General features: G+C 53.5%; 1 protein-coding gene across 5 annotated transcripts in view; it reads left to right on the top strand.

Moving 5' to 3' along the window:
- AK8 (adenylate kinase 8) overlaps positions 1–18913 on the top strand; it is a 109489-nt gene that overhangs the window by 48818 nt on the left and 41758 nt on the right. For all 5 annotated transcript variants that reach the window (XM_081278712.1, XM_081278714.1, XM_081278715.1 and 2 more), the window contains one exon: positions 12405–12546. In XM_081278712.1, the coding sequence (XP_081134838.1) occupies positions 12405–12546 (142 nt within the window). The remainder of the gene's footprint in view (positions 1–12404; positions 12547–18913) is intronic.

The following is an 18913-nucleotide window of genomic DNA, read 5'->3' on the forward strand; positions in this document are numbered from 1 at the left end:
TGTGTGCACCCGGGCTCTGGGCAGTCTCTTTCTCTCCAAAATCAAGCAGCGGAGCCACGAGGTCTCGGTAATCGTTCTGGTTCTCGCAGTTGCTTGTTCTTTCTCCAGAGCTCGGCTGCCCAGGGATGGGATTAAAACCAGCCGGAGGCGATTCTTGTCTGTACTGGTTTGAGTCTTGGCTCTACGCAGGAGAGACGCTCATCTTGATCCCCTCAATAGTGTGCTCAGAACGTGGTGGAAGTGTCGGGACCCTGTCTGCCAAAATGTGACCCCTGCAGGGGGACTTTTGAGTGAGTTCTGCTCTCCTCATCCCCCATCCCTCCTGGAGCAGAGGTGAGCCACTCGTTGCAGCCCACCCCAGCTCGCTGGTCAGGTAGTAGAGTGTCTGACCAACAGTGCAGCAGGTAGGAAGGCCCAGACTCCTCCACGCGCACCCATTCAGGTGTGAACACAGCCATTTAATTGGTGTAATAACTTTCCCCAAAGCAAAATTCCTGGTGTGCAGAGAGAACGTGAAAGGCAGATCATTATGGAGCATTACCTGCGCCCCACCTGCATACCCCTCGATTTCCTAAACATTCCAGTCTGGAGAAGGTCCCTCATGGCCTAATAGAACCTGAGGAGAGGCGGGGGCTCGAGGGAGACTGGAGGCCTGACTTGCGCTCTCTGGTAATGAGCTCTCGCCCTGGCAAACCCAGGCAGCGGAGCCCAGCTGGGGTGGTTACCAGCCATCTCCAGAGCTCTTCCCTAGTCCAAGTCCCAGCGGCCCAGATCAGAGCCCAGCCCACGCGCTTCATTTTTTAGGGGAATTAATATTCTCGGCACTAAATGCACACTAAAGATCCGACAATAGGCCTGCTTTTCTCTTTTGTTAAAAACTTGCAAAGAGTTGCCGAGTTGAAAGACGAAGTAAATCTCCCCATCTGAGCAGAAGCGGATGCTGTTTCTTGTTTGGAGCGGGGCAGCCTGGCAAGCTGCGAGCCGTCTTCCCGTGGAGGGGAGACCCTGGGGGACCTCTGCCCGCTGCCAGTGAGCCTTCCGTGTGGTGTTTGTAAGAGCTGAACACAGCGCATGCCTCTCTAAATAATTTACCAGTTGATTAATAGACTCACAAGGGTATAATTAGTGGCGGGAGAGACAGTGGGCACAGTAACCAGCACAGCGCTTGGGGGAACAGGAGCCTTTATTTTTTTGCAGAAACTTTCTAGGGTGCTGGGCGTTTGAAGATAAGTTGGGAAGAGCTCAGTGCCTCTTCCCTTTTGAAGTGGAAATAGGACAGTTTGAATCCGTCGAGTTTAATTTTTCACAAGCTTTAGGGGCCCCGCAGAGCAGCTCCCTTTTTATTATTGAAAAAAAACTCAACATTTTTCTTTCATTTTTCTACACACACACACACACACACACACACACACACACACACACAGTCCAAGCAGTGAGTCATAAACACGCTAATTTACTTTTTTATTCAGTGTGGGTCTCCCCACCTCGCCTCCCCCAGATGTGTGTTGGCATGTGCCCCTCTCGTGTCCCCCAGCCAGAGGCCCCCCTGGAGGGGGCCTGGAGGTTGATTAGCGGATGCCCCCTGTAATGTATGCACTTTCCAGGGCCCTCACCTCGCTCTGACAATGCTTTTGAAGTAGCTTCTTTTTTCAAGTCAAACTTTTGACTTTTCCGCTGGGACTGCTACAAAGATTTCCTTATGGAAAATAGGTAGGAGTCTTTTCAGCCCGAGAGAAAGCTGCAGCCGAGCTAGCCAAACCGTGGTCGGCGGGTGTGAACGTGCTGTTTGCATTCGGAGGACCCGAGGGCCTGTTAATGAGAGCGGTTCTGTGAAGGGGCCCGCCGACCCAGGGCCCCTGTGCATCCACAGGTTCGCACCCCATGGGAGTCGGTGTTTTTAACTAGTCCTTCATGGCCAAAGTGTGCGTCGCCTTTCCGAGCTATCTAAGTGGTGTTTTGCCGGAGGGGCAGTGCCTGGCACTGAAAGGTCAAGAGGCCTTCTGTTCAAAGCCTGGCCGGCAGGAAAAGAGACAGTTTGGGCCTTGATTCATTCCTGCATCCATTCAACCAAATTCTCTCACCACCAAGAACAGGCCCCCAGGCTCAGGGCCAGGCCCAGCTCCGCGCCATTTCTCATCCCCACGGGGCAGCCCCACGGCCTCTTGCTAGGCCAGAGCTCACCAAGTGCTTGCTGTGTGTCAGGGATCTGGTTTAAAACAAACAAACAAATAAAACCCCACAGCTAACCCAGACATTTCTGGGAAGTCCAAGGAGAGCCCGGAGGTGCAAGGTGCCCTCCTGCTCTGGCCAGAGCTTCCGAAAACATTTCCCTCTCGGCGGGCAGCCCTGTGGCCTCGGAGAAGAGCAAACCTCCAACGCACTCGGCTGTGAAATTGTCTCAGACAGGCCAGACCCTGGAGGCCCCGCCTGCTTCTCCGGGCAGGAGGTTCCTGGTGCAGCCAGGGCGGCCCAGCCGGGAGCCGCTTCCCTCTAGGATGTCCTCCACTGACAGGGGGACACTGCTTCTCTCTCCGAGGGCTGCAGGTGGGGCCTGCAGATCCAGGTCAGGGACAGGAGTTTTACATGGGGTTGTCACCTAGAAGCCAGCTCTGAGGTGTCCCTGTGCAAGGAATGAAGAGGGAGGGGAGCCCAGGGACCAGAGCCTGCAGCTTTGCACCTGCTCTGAGTGAGAAGGGCGAAGTGAAGGGCAGTGGGTGACAAGGGACACTGGGCAGGGAGAGGGTGTGGGAGGCGGGAGGTGGAGAAGAGCTTCCCAGAGTGTGAAGGAGGAAGTGTCCATCCCCCTCCCTCTCTCCCAGGCTGTCCTGAGCATCAGGGTGGAAGGTGGGAGAGCTTCCTCCTGTGGCCCTGTCCCCATCTTGGCCGCTAGGACTTTGATTCCTCCCAGGCTGCCAATCGTGGCTGGGTTACTGGGAGGCAAGAGGGACTTTGTCGGGGACCTCACACACCAGAGTCCCTCAATCTCTGCTCCTGCACAGCCTGTCTGGAGGACTCTCCACAGGTGGGCGGGGCTGGGAGGGTGATCAGTCCCCACACCAGCATGGCTCAGGGGGGAGCTCAGCCAACATTTGTGAATGAGTGAGTGACCATGTGACGGCTGATCTGGGTCCCTGTGGTGTGGACAGTGCCAGGCACTGTGCAGGTGAGACCCCCTTCAATCTTGAGGGAAGCGAGAGATGGGCTGCAGGGGACAGCGGGCAGCCTGACGGGCTTCTAGAGAGGCAGCGAGTGTCGGCCCAGTTGACACTGCTTACTTATGGGTCTGGGCTCTGGAAGAACAAGGGCCATGGGGCCTCTGTCTGAGCCTCAGCTTCCACAGTGTCCTGCGGGCACTCAGACATCCACAGTCGTTGGTGGCTATGTGTGTGCCATGGAAGCCCTGGGCACGGCCACAGCCAGCGGGTATCGGCTGCCGTGATTGCGGTCGTTGTCAGCACAATAGTGGTGCCAAGGGGGTGGTAGCAAGTCCTGTTGGGCACGTGTATATTTCATATATGGGTTTTTTTTGTCTCACTCTTCCTGTGACTGCCACCGGCTTTGGGTGCCTGGTCCCTGTGGTGCCCAGGAACTTGGTGAAGCTCCAGTTTACCCCAACTCTGGAGCCCCAATGACTTACTGTAGTGCAACGAGCTAGCACAACTTCATGACATAAAATGGTGATTAGTTCCTGATTTGGTGGCAAGGATCTGGGGCAGAGTTGGCAGGGAGGGCTTGGCTGCTCTGTGCTGAGATGGCTCAGATGGAATCACCGAGGAGTAGGGCCTACCTCTGCACCTCCGTTTGGGTGTCCAGCTGGTGCTCTGCTGGGGCCGGGGTGCCCAGCAGACTCCTCATTCCCAGCCTGGCACCTGGGCTGATGCGCTGGGATTGACCGCCAGGCCCTCTCCCTGCAGCCCCCAGGGGCTGTCTTGGCTTCTTCATGGCCTGGCAGCTGCAGGCCAGCTCCTCCTTACCTAGAGCCAGCACCCCAAGGGTCTAAGGGTGGCAGGGGCGAGAGGTGCTGATCAGCCATGAGGCTCCTGAGGACCCAGCCTCAGATGCAAGAGCAGGGTAGCAATGAAGGCGCGGCCATCTTTAATCCACTACACCAGGGAGGGCTTGGTCTGGGTGGTCCAGGTTTGCTTAGGGTGCCTGTGGGGTAGATCACAGTTTCCAGTTTCTTAGAAGCTGGAACTCTGCACACTCCCAACCTGAAAATCCAATTCTGTTCTTTTCAAAATGGATTTTTCTGTTGGATTTAAATGCAAACTCCAAGCTAATCCAATGATAGCTGGGTGGCCTTGGGCAAGTCATTTCTTCTTTCTGTGCCTGTTTCCCAGTCTGTGAAGTGAGATGCTCTCACTCCTTCTGTAGGACTGTTATGATGGTTACCTAAATGAATATTCGTGTTGGAATAAATGCTTTGGCCAGAGCCGACTCCCAGTGCACTATAGCACATACACCTGCTGTGTGAGCTGGTCACTGTGTCTCCTCCATCCCAGAACCCCAGGCTCGCAGCCCCATTCCCTGCTTTCCTATGGGGGCCCACTTTCTTCTCACTGATTGTCTGGGTAACAGCGTCCTGGCTGCTTTTGAGATGGGGGAGAAATAACTACCTCTGAGCCCCCCAGTCATTCAAATGAAGGGAAAATCATGTTCTTTAAACTCTGCTCTGCAGCGCAGACTGTTAGTGCAGTGCACCTGGGCAATACATCCCACACACCCCTGTCTTCTCACTCTCCCAGAGTCTCTTGATTTCATTGAAAGAGGTAAAAATGCACTTTGAGATATGAATAATTATCCTGTTGTTACGGTTGGCCAATGGAGCATTTTTGTTTAATAAGTTGTATTCATTGGCTAAGTACTGCACCAGTTATTTATAGAAGAGTGCCCATTTTTTAGTGGTCTTTTTTCTTATCTAAAACTTCATAAAACGGAGAAACTGAGATGTCTGTTGTTGGTCAGCTCTGCTACAGAGATGGGCGTGTCAGTGCTGCGTGGGCGCTTCGATGTGCTTCTTGCACAGATGTGGCAGAGGAGGGGGTGGTAAAGGGTGGGCAGCCACTTTCTGAGGGTGAGTGTACAGAGGGTCCCAGAACCCAGAGCCCCAGGCGAATGTACTGCCCTAGCCCTGAAAAACTCCAGCATCAAAGCATTGTTATTTCTTGGCACTGTTTTCTTTCAAGTAATCCCCATGTCATTAGGAAGAAATTAGACGTTGAAATACAGACTTTTGGAATGCAGCTGCAGCCTTAGAAGCTGTTCAATCTTGTACCTGAGCAGCCAGGCCCAGCGACACAGGAGTTTGTCTGGGGAAAGGGACCCAGTTTACCAAAGAGGCAGCTCGGGCCAGTGGGCTTTTGCCCCCTGCAGAATTGCCTGGTTCTGCTGGTGGGCCAGTTGGGTTTCTCAGCATCTCCCTTGCAGGTCTGGAGATGATCCTTGCAGCCTGAGAAATGCTCACTTGGTGCAGGGTCCCCGACCGACCAGCAGGTGGCAGTACATAACAAACAAACGGCCTTGCTGGTGGAAGCCCTGGCGCCCTCGGGGTCCCAGCCCCCAGCAGGTCCAAGGCATCCTGACTTCCAGCTGCAGCTTGGTGAAGGCTTGCCGCCTCAGCTGCCAGGAGTCAGGACCACCCAGAGAGTGCTTGTCTCCCAGACATTGTTAATTTAACTCTCGTGGGATTATAGTGCTATTAAGCAGCACCCTGAAGGCCCTGCCCCACCCTTGCGCAGAGCACCTAGCTTTCTGGGGAAGAGACCCTTGGTGGGGGTGTGACCCCTTTTCTTTCAAGTATCAGGGTAATTACATGGAAATTAAAATAAAAACACAAGCAGCCCTTCCTCCTCCACAGTCCTGTTCTGTTTCTATCCTGCCCCCTTCAGGGGCGGGGGCAGCCCAGGAGCTGTGCTGGGTGCTGGGAAGGGGGTCCGCAGGCCTGACACCACCTCACGTGACTTCGGGAGGGCTGGAGGGGGGAAGGAAGTTGGAGAGTGAGGGCATGTGAGGACAGGAACAGTGGGTGAGGTGTGGGGTGGCCCTGGAGGGGAGGACACGGGCGTGGTCTCTCATGCATAGGTGGCCTGGGGTGTCCAGTGTCTGGGGCCCTTACCTTTAGGGGCCAGCTGAGGGAGCCCTTTCCTTTCCTCTGCTTTTTGTCCACCTTTCTGAGAACCTAGGCGACCTTAGTGCCCCTCCTGATTCTGTCCCCCCACCCAGCCCCAGCCCAGGAACATGAAGTGATGTGCACAACGCTGTGGCCCCAGGACTTTGTGGTGACAGGTGCAGGCAGACAGGTGCAGGCAGACAGGTGCAGGGGGAGCTGGGTGTCCAGGGCGGGCTCTCGGCAGCCTGGGTGCTCTGGGGGCCTCCACAACTCCCCTCACCCACTCTGTGACGGAGGTGGGACCAGCAGCATGGCAGGAGTCGGTCCCTCCAGTTCCATCTCATGGGCAGCCAGACTGGAGCTGGTGCCGCTCGGGGCTGAAGTGTGGAGTGGAGGTGGCGGAGGGAGCCTGACCTGGGGCCTTGAACCTGGGCCTTTAACAACAGCTCCGCCTTTGAGACGGGAGCCTGGCCAGGGCTTGTGGGTGGAGGGGTACCTGGCAAAACTGCAGGGCCTAGGAGCATGCCCCCTGCCAGCGTCTCCCCACCAACCCTGCACCAAGCACCCCCGCCAACAGGGAATCAGTGGATTGAGATTTTAATAAACTTAAGGCCAACTTGAGGGCTGCCATCTTTCACCGAAGAGCTTGGGGGGGAAAAAAAACCCTAAACTAAATAGTGGCGTGGCCTCATGAAATACTGGGATACTTATATCTTGCACTTTGCTGACTTCAGGCTGACGGGACATTCCAGAGAGGGAGCCCTTGGCGTAGCTTGTAGGAAGGGTGAGATGTTAACTGTCAGACCCAGAAATCAAGCCTGAGGCGTCTGACTTAATGGTGGAAGACTTCAGACAGCCCTGAGAGGCCTCTGTGTGAGCAGGATAAAGGGTAAATGGACCGTTACCAAGGGGACTCTGAATCCAGCAGCCACACCGGGAGAGCTGGCCGGTCGGAGCCCAGGCTGGGAACGTGAGCAAACACCTTGCAGGAAGACAGTGGGCAGGGGCAGCAGGGACAGAGGCCCAGAGAAGCCATCTCCAGGCCCGTGCAGATGCCGGGCTGGGTCTGCTGTGTTTGGGGTCCCCTTCCCCTGGACCGTGCACATTGCTGCTGGCAACAGAGGCTGCCTGGGCGTGGGCAGTGGCCTCCGGGGCAGCGGCCAAGGGGTCTGTCCTCTGTCGTCTGGCAGGAGTGCTCCCCTCGCTCCTCCTAGGTAGGGCAACATAGTTTGTCTCCCCAGAGACGTCCTGTGGCCCTCGGAGCCAGTGCTGGGAGAGGACCCCGAGCTCCTCAGCCTCGCAGCCCTGCGGGGCCCACGCAGCTTTGCCAGGATTCTGCAGAGTGTCCTGAACTGTGCAGCTAGAGAAGGACAGGGCCTTCCACACCCCAGGGCCCCCGAGGGAGCCACCTCCTGGGCACAGGATGGCCTTGGCCTGAGGAATGGGCTCTCTGGGTGGTCAGGTCTACCTCCTAAGACAGTTTCAGGGCTGGGGATGGGGTTCAGGAGTGAACTACTTATCCAACATACTCAAGGCCAGAGTTCTGTCCCCAGAACCAGAGGGGGGAAGGCAACATGCTTCTTAAGCTAATTTTTAAATTATAATTATTAGTATATAGTGATCACACAGAATAATGGGTTTCATTGTGACAATTTCATACCTCTGTACGCCACATCCCACACATCCACCTGCCCTGATGTCCTCTCTCACTCCCCTGTCCCTTCCTCCTTCCAGGCTAGTTCCCTTGTAATGCTCATGTCAGCTTTTTTCTAGATACCACACATGACAGTGAGGCTTCTCTTCCTGTTCTTGTCTTTTGTCTATAGCTCTATCCATTTTACTGCAAATGACAAGATTTCATTCTTTTTATGGCTGAATGATACTCCATTGTGTGTGTGTGTGTGTGTGTGTGTGCACGTGCACGCGTGTGTGCCCATGCTAGGAAGCCCCCTGCCACTAAGCTTTTGATTTTAAGTCAGGGTCTTGCTAGGCTGTCCAGGCTGGCCTTGAACTTGGGATCCTCCTGTCCCAGCCTCCTGAGTCGATGGGATTACAGGCGTGCGCCGCCTGCCCAGCTCATACAACACTTTATAAATGAAAAGGGAATATTGTTCCTTTGGGTACTCATGGCCAGCATACTGAGCCCACAGGGGCTCAAGGCCCCCCTGTTGCACCTGGAACCCCCCCAGCCCAGAGACCCCCAGCAAATCCCAGGCATCGGCAAGTTTCTCTGGGCTGCTTGTTTAACTTGAGATCAGGTAACTGTGTGTAGCTGGAAGGGATGGAAGAGAGAAGGGTCTTCCTGACCAGTCTCCGTTCCCTCAGGACCTGGTAAGGCTTCCGCGGGGACATCCCTTTTGAATGGAGACTGGGTTCCCACAATAGGGGGTCCGGCTGGCTCCCTGGTGAGAGGGGGGCTGCTTCACTGGTCACGAGGGCGGGCGGGCGTGTTGGTTGGCTCGGGAGGAGCCTTGTGCTAAAGAGGAGTCCACAGCTGTTCCCAGGCCCCCGGGTCTGCTGTCCAGCCCAGGTGAGGCCCTTGGCCCCTGTGGTCCCCGTCTCGCAAGGCAGGCGTCAAGCAGGCACCACAGCAATGGCTACAGCAATGGCTACTGATGGACTCCCCAGCACGAGGTGTGGGGTCATTTCTTCCTGCCTCCTGAAGAGGGGCTGTTGCGCTCCTGTTCCAGTTGGACTCCGTCTGTTTCACTGGCTTCCCAGTCTTCCAGCAGGTGCCCCCGCGGGCCCCCTCCCACTCCTCCCAGCCTTGCGGTTTCCAGCCAGGACTGTGTTGGATGGGGTCCTTGTCCCCTCTTGATGCTGGTGCCCTGGGCTCCAGAACCAGAGGGATCGGTTGACTCTGGAGCGTCACGTGGTAGCCGCTCCTCGCTCTCCTGTGTGTTTAAACAGTTACACAAAAGTTTATGTTAGGGCTGGGGCAGTGCCTCGGTGGGAGAGCGCGTGCCTCGCATGCCCGGGCCACTGGGTTCCATCCTCAGCACCACATAAATAAATAAAATAAAGGTATTGTGCCATCTACAACTAAAAAAAGGTTTAGATTGGTCCTCATTCCACAAGCCAGTTGTTGAGCTGCTTTTCACAGGTGTCCCATCCTAGGACCTTTTATGAAGGTTGCCCAGTGTCTGGGGGACACTCTGCATGTCCCAATGTCATTATTGTGAACAGTCCTGTTAAATTTTCTTCCTTTTTTTTTTTTAACACAATACCTTTATTTTTATGTGGTGCTGAGGATCGAACCCGCGACCCACCCGTGACCTGCCCGTGACCTGCCCGTGACCCACCCATGCTAGGCAAGTGCTCTACCTATGAGCCCCAGCCCAGCCCTGACGTGGGTCTTTGACACACCTCTTCCCGTCTATTCCGCCGAGAAACCTCTGGACTGGGCTTTCCATGGCTGAGCCGCCCGAGCTCCAGGGACACTGGCCAAGGAGGCGCGAGAACAGCTGAGGGCTTGATGGGAGGGCCATGTGCCAACTGGCAAGCCGCGTTAGCACGCCCTCGTCAGGCCTCGGTTTCCCAACTTCAAAATGTGGGAGGTCCTGGGGATGACCTCGAGCCCTCGAGAAAGCTGCAGTTCAGGTGCTGGGCCTCCCTGGGCCTCCCTGGGCCTCCCTGGGCATCTTGGCTTCCAAGAACGGTCATTATGAACAATCAGAAAATATCTGGCCCCACGTTGTCCTCACCACCGAGTAAGGAGGCCCTAATGGGCCTGGGTGTCCACGTTCGGATCTCAGCCAATGTGACTGCGTCAGAGGCCGCCTCGGCCAGTCACACCAACAGTCTCCATCATTGGCATCGTCTCTTCCTGAAGTGGTTGTCTACCTGGGTGTTGTTTGTCTCCCCCACAAGAACACAGACCTGCAGAGGGCAGGCCTCGTGTCCTGCCTGACGTCAGAGCCAAGCTGAGCCCTGTGCCTGGCACTACCCACGTGCTGATAGCCACCCCCTGGAGGGAGCCCTGGGGAGGCTTATGGTGGCCAAGTTCTTGTCTAGGTGCAAACCCCAGCAGCATTCCAGGTGGGCCTAGACACCCCGCTGTTCCTGATCACAAGGTTTCTGGGTCAGAGAGCTGACGATTACTGCAGCACACAGTACCTTCAGAGCTGGGTCCCCACGCCCCAGCCCTTCAGAGGTGGAGCCCTGATTTCCTGGGCCACGGAGCTTTTGGAGGTGCTGGACAGCTCCCAGCTCCAGCCACCTGACCCTAGAGTGCAGACAAGTCCTACTGGGGAGAGGAAGAGGAGGTCCCCGGGTTACCACCCTGGAATGTAAACAAGCACCTCAGCTGAGGACCCGGTCACCGGGTGGTCTCTAACTTCCAAGGCTGCCTTGGGCTCAGCATCCTAGACTTGCTGGCCACAGAGAAACCAGAAAATGTTCTTGAACCTCTGTTCCCTGACACACATCTCCTGGATCAAACCAAGCCACCATCATCGAGTGTCTACTGCACGTCAGGACTTCATACGAGGTGTTGACCCACCGCAATGGGCCCCTGCCTCTTGTGGCAGATGCAAGCTGAGGCTGCAGGTGGACGGCCGGTGGGCGTCGTTGCTCAGGCAGGCCTGGGTCCTGCCTTGTGAGGGCCGGAGCCATGCTCCCAGCCTCGACTGCAGCTTCCCCGGAGTCGGTCAAGTTGGTCTCGTTTGGTCAGCTGCAGTGACACTTTTGAAAAGGGAGGCCTCCTGTCTGTCTGTCCTTATCCACTGGGTACCAGGCACTGTGTTGGGCACAGAAAAGGTTAGTAGGCCCAGTCCTTTGTCCTTGTGAGACCCACTGTCTCTTGTGAGCGGCAGACGTTCACTGAAGAATCACCCAGAACAAGGGAAGGAGGGTGGTAAGTGCAGGTGCAGCCCAGGCTGGGGACAGTCCTTGGAGTCTTCCCCGAGAAGACTGGTCCTGAGTCCCGAGGCCGCAGCGCAAAGGCCTTTCCGTGGCCAGGCCCGTGTAAGAAGATGTTGTGGACAAAGGGAAGGAGGAAGGCAGGATCCAGAGCTTGCCAGGCCTGTGGCCGTGGGGGCGGGGGTGGGGGCTGATTTTTTTCTCAAAGCACTGGAGAGCCACTGCCAGGATGTCAGGATGCCAGGATGCCAGGAGAAGGGCGGAATTAGCCAAAGCAACTTTGACCAGCACAGACAGCCATGTGTCCCCGTTAAGTAGAATCCCTTTCCTGTTCCTTCCTAGGAACTAGAGAAGAAAGGTTGAAAGACAGGAGAAAAACCAAATTTGATGAGAGGCAAATTGCTTGGGATAAGGTTTGCATTTCTTTGGTGACAAGGGTGTCACCCAGTGCATGCTGGCACAGAGAAGAGCAGCAGTTGTGATTTACCGCTCACCCCCAGGTTCACCTGGCTGTCAGCGGGGTGTGGGGGGGCCTTGGAGGCTTCATAAGTGCCTTAGGGCCACTTGCCAGGCCCAAGGGCAGAAGCTTCCGGAGAAACTGCTGAACACTGTCACTGTTGCTCCTGCACAGCAGCCCACCTGGGCCACCTTCACAGCAAACAGTGGTAATATTTACCAAGTATTTCTGGGAAATGAGTGCAAAGTGCAGGAAGCGCAGTGCTAATCGCTGGGACGCAGTACATCGGCAACACAGGGCACTTAATGAGCCTGGGAGGGCGGGATTCCAGGAGAGAAATGTCAGTCGCAGCAATGTCAACAAGAGGCTTCCAACATCTTCGTCTTCTCTGTGGGACTGTGTTTCAGTCTCCAGTTACAAATGATCCTTGAGAGAGACTCGGGGATAGCAAGGGCAGGGTGCTTGTGGACCCAAATCAGCAGAGAGCAGCCAGGGCACCAACGAGACCCCATCTGAAGAATGCTAAAGCTTGGGGCTTTGTGTTCTGCTGTGAAAAGTGATTGCTGCAGAGCTGGACCATTGTGGGGTGCTCTGACCTGAGTGCTTGTGTCCCCCTCAAAATGCCTATGTTGAAGCCTAACCCCAAGATGACAGTACGAGGAAGTGTGCTTCTGGGCAGCGGTTAGGTTGCTGGTGATAGGGGAACTGCCCTGGGAAGGACCCTGGCTGCCCATGGTGTGGGATCTTGTCTAGGTCAGGGAAGGACCCGGTCACCAGGACACTCCCCATCTCAGGCAGACCGGTTTCTTCCAACCTCTTATTGCTGGGACATGGAGGAAGCTGGAAACAGGAGTCCCAAGTGGCTCCACCTACACCCACCTCTTCAGCAGCTCAGCCTGTGGGCCAGAAAGGCCAGGAAGCCACCGGCCGTGGCCCAGACCAGCAGGCGAACACTCACCCACTCTCCTTTCTCTGCAGTCCCTGACAGCGTCATCATGAAGATACTGGCTGAACGCCTGGACCGGCAGGACTGTGTGCAGAAAGGGTGGGTGCTGCATGGCGTCCCCCGAGACTTGGACCAGGCACAGAAGCTCGACAGCCTGGGCTACATCCCCAACAGGTGAGCCGTCTTGCCAGAGCCAGGCCCTGGGCATTCTCCCTCCAGGGCTCAGAGAACTGGGTCCATCTGACAGTGTTCTCATGTTCTTGAAGTGGGATGGACGCGGGTCCACCCATTTCCACCTACCCACCCCACTTGCCCTGGGCACTAGGAGTAGAGCTGGGGTTCAAACCCTGGCTTTCATGCTCTTTGCTGGATCTGATATCTTCACCCATAAATGGGAATAAATACCATAGTCGCCTTCCTTGTGAGATTGTTGTGCAAATCAACTGATAGTTTCTTCTACTATTTCAATAGTTTCACTTTTTTTGCACTTAAATCTTTGATGCCCTTGGTATTTGTCTTGCTGTGGGTATGCAGTGTGAGTCTTCTTTGTCCTGGATGGTTAACATTTGTTCCAGAACCATGTTGAATACTGTTGAGTAGCCTTGCCTTCCTCCACTGCCTTGAACCTGAGAGGGGCTGCAGTCGTAGTGGTGTGGAACGAAGCGAAGGCCAGCCAGGGTCAGGGCCACTTGATGAGAGCTCGTGGGAGCAGGGGGCAGAGGCTGCAGGCAGGCAAGTGGGCGAGGGAAGCTTCCTCCCGAGCAGGCTGTTGGCCTGGGGAGCTGGGCTGGGCCGATGCGAAGTGGGCATCCTGCATGATTGGTGAGGGAGCATGTTTGGCTTCCTCTGCGTTGGGAATGGTGGCAAAGTAAGGGAAGCTGGTCCTGACTCTTTGGGGCTGAGGGCTCTTTGTTGGGTTCCTGGGCAGTTGCTGTGGATTGCGGTTCTGGTTCTGCTTTTGTGTATGGTCTGACCATTGTCCATTTGTATGTCCAGCCTCTCAAAATACGTGGGTCCCTTCCTGAACGTTCTGCTTGTCCCTTTCTGCAGCAGTGCCACACTGCTCACGTGTTTCAATATGAATGCAGGCCACGGCCCTCCCATCACTCTCTCTGTCATCTCTTCTACATGCTCATTGCTCCTGGTGAAGGCTATAGCACTTCACGATGTGTAAGGACAACTGCTGGGGACTTGAATGGGACCTGCCTTCCGTTTGTAAGCTGATGTGGGGTCTCGGATGTTGGAACACAGCACTCTTGGGCCACACTGTGAAGCGTATTTCCGTGTGGTGTTATCTGTGGTTGTTCTTGCTGAGACTTTGATGAAGTGATTTCTCCTCCTTATTTTCTAGGGTTGTTCAGGAGAACAGAAACAGGATTGATTTTCCCTGTTGATTCTGTGCTCCAGCCTCCTTCTAGAACCCTCTGCCTGTCCCTGGAAGTTTTGCAGCTGGTCCTTCTGCGCCCACAGATGGTTGCCCTGGGCCCCTCCTTTCAGCCACAGTGCTGCCCTGGCTGGCGCCGTATTGGCTGGGCAGTGTTTGCAGAACCAGGCCCGGCCGGGGGCTGTTTTCCTGACCGGAGGGCTGTCTTGATAGGCAGCACCGCTGGCCACAGGCTTTGGTTTGAGGGATATGCATTTTTCATAAAGTTACAGAACTGGGGCTCCATGGGTGTAAAATGTCTGAAGGGGATATTGAATTTTATAAAGTCCATTTTAAGAAAATTTAAAATGTTTTCTCTTTACGACATGTTCGTGTAATGACTTACGTCAGTACCTTTTCTAACAGCCGTCAGGCTCTTCGGCTGGGTCATGGCATGTTAGTCTCGCAATACTGCTTGTGGCAGGTAGACTTTTGACCCTCATGACATTTGCCCCCAGCTGTCATGCCTCTGAATGTTATGTGACAAAAGGGATTTTTCAGATGTAATTAGGGTTACTGACCAATTGACCTTAAAATAGAGAGGTCCCCCTGACATATCTGGGTGGGTCACAGCAATCACATGAGCCCTTAAAGCACAGGGGACAGAAGAGGAAGCTGGAGGGAGTCCAAGCAGAGGAGGATTTGACACACCTCTGCTGGCTTGACGCGGCAGTGGGGACCGGGGACACCAGTGAACCCAGGAGAGCACCTCGGCCTGGCCCACCTTGGCCTTGGCCCACTTAGACTCACGTTGGATCTCTGGCCCACAGAACTGTGAGATAATAGATTGGAGTGGTTCTGAGCAGCAGCTTGCGGAGATACCTATGGCAGCAGTAAGACACTGACCGGCTGGGGGCTGGGATGGACGGGTGTGTCCTTAGTTAGGTTTTTGCACTTATGTGCACAAGATGGGTCTGAAGTCCGGTGTTTTTGTGCTCCCAGGCATTAGTGTCAGAGTGTGATCATCCCCAGGTCTCCCTGCCTGCTCCTATAGGGAAGAGTTTTTACAGCTTCACAGTAACTATTCCTCGGAGCAGGCACTTTGGAGCAGAGGTGGCTTGTTAATGACTTGATTTTGCTTACAGCATTTAATTTCTCTCTTTTCTCATGCAACGAGTCTCTTCCTAGACAATCACCCCTCTCCCGCCCAGGTCTTTAAGTCATTATTAGCATGAGTCCCCCTTCTGTGGGCTCTCCCATCTCTTCTGGACCTGTGGTCATTTTTTCTTTATTGTTGCTAGTTTTATGTTTGTTTCTTCTTCTTTTTTGAGGATTACTTTAACTTAGTAGCGCCCCCCCTCCTTTTTTAAAAAATTTTCTGTTTCCTTTTTCTGTTTTGTTTACCAAAGAAAGCTTGGCAAACAAAATGTTTATCAATTCTGCTGCTGCTTCACTTGTATTCTAGTTTCATGAACTTTTGTTTCTCTTGATCAATGACTTCTTTTTTTAATCTTATTTTTAGTTGTTGATGAGCCTTTATCTAATTTATTTATATGTGGTGCTGAGAATCGAACCCAGTGACTCACACATGCTAGGCAAGAGCTCCGCCACTGAGCCACCACCCCAGCCCGTGATTCATGGCTTCTTTTTGTGTTGGGTTTGTTTTGTTAATTTTATAAGACTTAAGCAAAATGCATGATCTGCTAATTTTCTGTGTTTCTGGTTCAGTGCTGAAATGGTGAAGGCTTTGAGTGGTCCTCCTATTTTTCATGTCTAATGTTTTCATTATTTTAAAGGCATTCCGAAGGTATAGCTGAGCTTTCTTACACTTGAGAATTATTTAGGAGTTTGAACATTTTCATGTCATTGGCATTTTGTTGTTATTATTTCAACTTTTATCATTAGCTTTTCATTTTCCTATAGAGTATGGATAATTCAAGTATGGCATCAAAATTTTTGAAACTTTTCTTCTGTGGATAATTGTTCAGTAGGTATTAAAAAATAACATGTATTTCTAAGTTAAAGTTATATATATTAAGTCAGCCTTATTGATCTTATAATTTGTATACCTCCTTATTGTTGCTCCCGAGTGGTGGTAGTCTGTCTGTCATCAGTCCATCGAGGACTAAGTGATCTGTTACCTTCCCTTGAATATTGTGTTCCTTTTTCTTTTTATTGTGTTTCTGTGGTTTTTTACTTTGCATGTTTTGGTGCCATATTATTCGGCACATGAAGGTTCATGTTAGCACCGTGTTCAGTTGGAAGTGTGTCTTTGGTGAAAGTGACTCAGGTGGCTGCTACTCGTCCACTCAACACTCTCTCTCTCCCCTTTCTCTGTAGTAACAAAACCTGGATTTTCGGAGGCGCACCCCAGTGTATGAAAAGAAAAGGCTCCCTCCGTTTCCAGGCTTCTTGATGGCTCTAGGGAACAACAGCACTAAGTTCTGCCAGCGGGCTCCAAATATTCAGCCATGCCTTCCTTCTAGGAAACCTACCGTGAGGGAGCTTTCCCCGCTGGTGGGAGCGAATTTTTGTCTTTCTTTTCTTACATTTTGTTTTTCCTAAAACTAATAACTACCTTGCTTTTTCACTTGATGAGTTTTCTGTGTACCTATTAATTGGTAATTTCCACCTACAATAGCCTCTCAGAACTGTTTTCCACAATGTCCTCATAGTATGTGATCTGCCAGTTCCAGTTTTTTCTTGGTGACCCCCAAACTCTCCTGTTTGGCCTGGGTTTTCTCTGGGCTTACTGCCTGGCTGCTCTTCTAGGACTTCTCCTCACTAAAATCAGAGGGCCTCCCTTTACCTTCCTTCCGAGCCGGAGCCCCTGTTTCCGGAACACTCGTCTCTCTTTTTTCCGAACTCCCTGGTTGGACACAGCACATCCTCCAGTGCCTTCCAGGTAACAGATGGCGTGGCAGCACCAGGCTGTTGCACCCGAGACACAGGCGTGCCAGTGTGAGGAGGGCACCCTCCCGCAGCAGTGCCATCCTGGGACTCCCAAGTGCCATCACCTTCCCCCAGGTCAGAGAGTTTATATGTGATCTTGCTTTTGGTTTCTTACATTGTTTTAATTGAGCACTTCCATCAGCAGCTTCCTGGGAAAGTTCGGAAAGTGATTTTTTTTTTTTTTTTTTTTTGGCATCTTGTATGTTTGACGGTGTCTTTTTTTCTCTCTTCAAACTTGTTGGGTAGTTTGCTGGGAGGGAACCACAGGCTGGGAATCATTTTCCCTCCGAGGGTTGGTCTCCAGGGATGCTGTTGAGAGGTCCCTTGCTAATGCTCGGGGACTTGGGACTTTTCCCCCTCTGGGAGTCGCCTCGGGTTCTGATCTCACAGTGAAGTTTCCTATGTCCTGACCCAGGTCTGATCCACTCCATTGTGCTGAACTTGGGCAGGAGGCCCGTGTCCTTGGGGTCCGGCCCTTCTCTACACTTGGTGACAGCTGCCCTCTCTTTATCTGTTTGGCACTGGAGCGCCAAGACTGCCCTCTGACCTTCTTTGTTTGTTTCTGTGGTGGTTGTTTTGGGGGGGGTGGGTTTTTTTGCTTCTAGATATTTTTTCAAGTTCATTTCCCCCCCTGCCCTCTCTATCTCTGGGAGTTTCTGCAGAGTTCTCTTATTTTCTCGATTTTCTCTTTGTAGTTTCTTGATCCTGCTTCGTGGACTTTCTGTCTCTGAGAATGTCAGTGACAGGCTTGTTTTTGGAGGAGGGGAGGGAGGAGAGGTCTCCCTCCCACCTAGTGTCTCCCTTACCTTTTCCTTCCCAAGTCTGGTTTCCTGCCTCTCACAGTCTTCCCTTCTCCCGGGTCTGGCGCCCCTTGGCCCCTGCTTTGTCTCCACTGGGCCTTCTCCTGGATCTCCTGGGGCCTCTGTCCTGGGGGTCTTTCCTCTGGGCCACTCTTGATCCTCAGGAGGATCCTGTCTCAGGACCAGTGGGAGGCGAGTGGTAGAGGGCCCTGCTGCCAAGCACATTGTTAGTGACTCCCTGTGCTTGGCGCCCTTCAGCCCTAAGAGCCCACACCTTGTCCTCTGGAGAACGCACGCTTCATGTCTGAGGAGCGGCTCCGCAGGTGGAGGGGGGAGGGCTCTGGGTTTACTCTGCTCCAGCAAAGCTCAGGCTCTTCTGGCTGCACCTCAGGTGCAGGTGGCACCCACTGAGACCTGGGGACTCCTGTGCAGCTGGTGGGTCCTGGGGCCTTGGCCTCCGTGGAGACCTCCTCTGCCTTCCTCGCCTGGCCCCCACCTGCAGACTCTCCCCACATTTTCTGTGCAGTTTTGGGAGCAAACAGAGTTTGCTGCACGTTCCAAGGAGCCCTCTCTGCCTGCCCTGCAGCCTGGTGTCTGTGGAGTCCCCCGGGTTCTGAGTCTTTTTCACTCCCAACTATTGGGTGCCCCTTACTTTTTGCTGTTGACACAACTCCAAAGCTATTTGGGCCCAAGTGGAGCGGAGACTTGTCCCCAGTGTAGACTGAATGAAACTGGTTTGATTTTTTTAATGCAATCTGCATGCCTTTTTCCTTGAATGGTTGACTGTTTTCTATCATTTTCCTGAGCTCCATGACTGTCTCTCCACTGGTCCCCTCCTTTCTCTATAGTGCGGGCTTTCTCTGGGTCTTGTCAATGCTACCGTCACCTTCCCCTCCCTGCTCACTTAGAAGGTTCTCCGTCCTCAGCCAAGCACCCCGGGACCCCAGGCACTCAGGGCAGAGGGGAGGACTGCAAGTTGGAGGGCCCTCGGCCACCCAGCAAGTCCCGGTTTCAAAATAAACAAGAAAAGGGCTCTTATGTGGCTGGTGTGAGGCCCTGAGTGCAACCCCAGCCCTGAAATAAACAGGCAGACATCGGTTCCTGGTTCCACCAGGCTTTTCTCTTTTTCCTGCCAGTCTTTTCAACATGATTAGATCAAACCTATATTTCCCAATTTGTGGATTTCAAAGTGCAACAGACGCCACTTCACCTTGAGGGTGAAAGGCAGGGACGGGACTGCCGGCATTTTCGTGCCAATCTATTACAGGCAGATTATTGTTTTCAATCTGCACTGATTAATCTTTTCTTTCAAGAAATATAACAGTTATCTTCCATTTTCAGGTATAATGACTATGCTTACGAAGCTTTCACTACTCTGAGGCCAGATTAAGATTTCCACACCTGCTGTTTACAAAACTCACCCTCT

Source organism: Spermophilus citellus (assembly GCF_964194105.1).
Source record: "Spermophilus citellus genome assembly, chromosome: 2".
Lineage (NCBI taxonomy): Eukaryota > Metazoa > Chordata > Mammalia > Rodentia > Sciuridae > Spermophilus > Spermophilus citellus.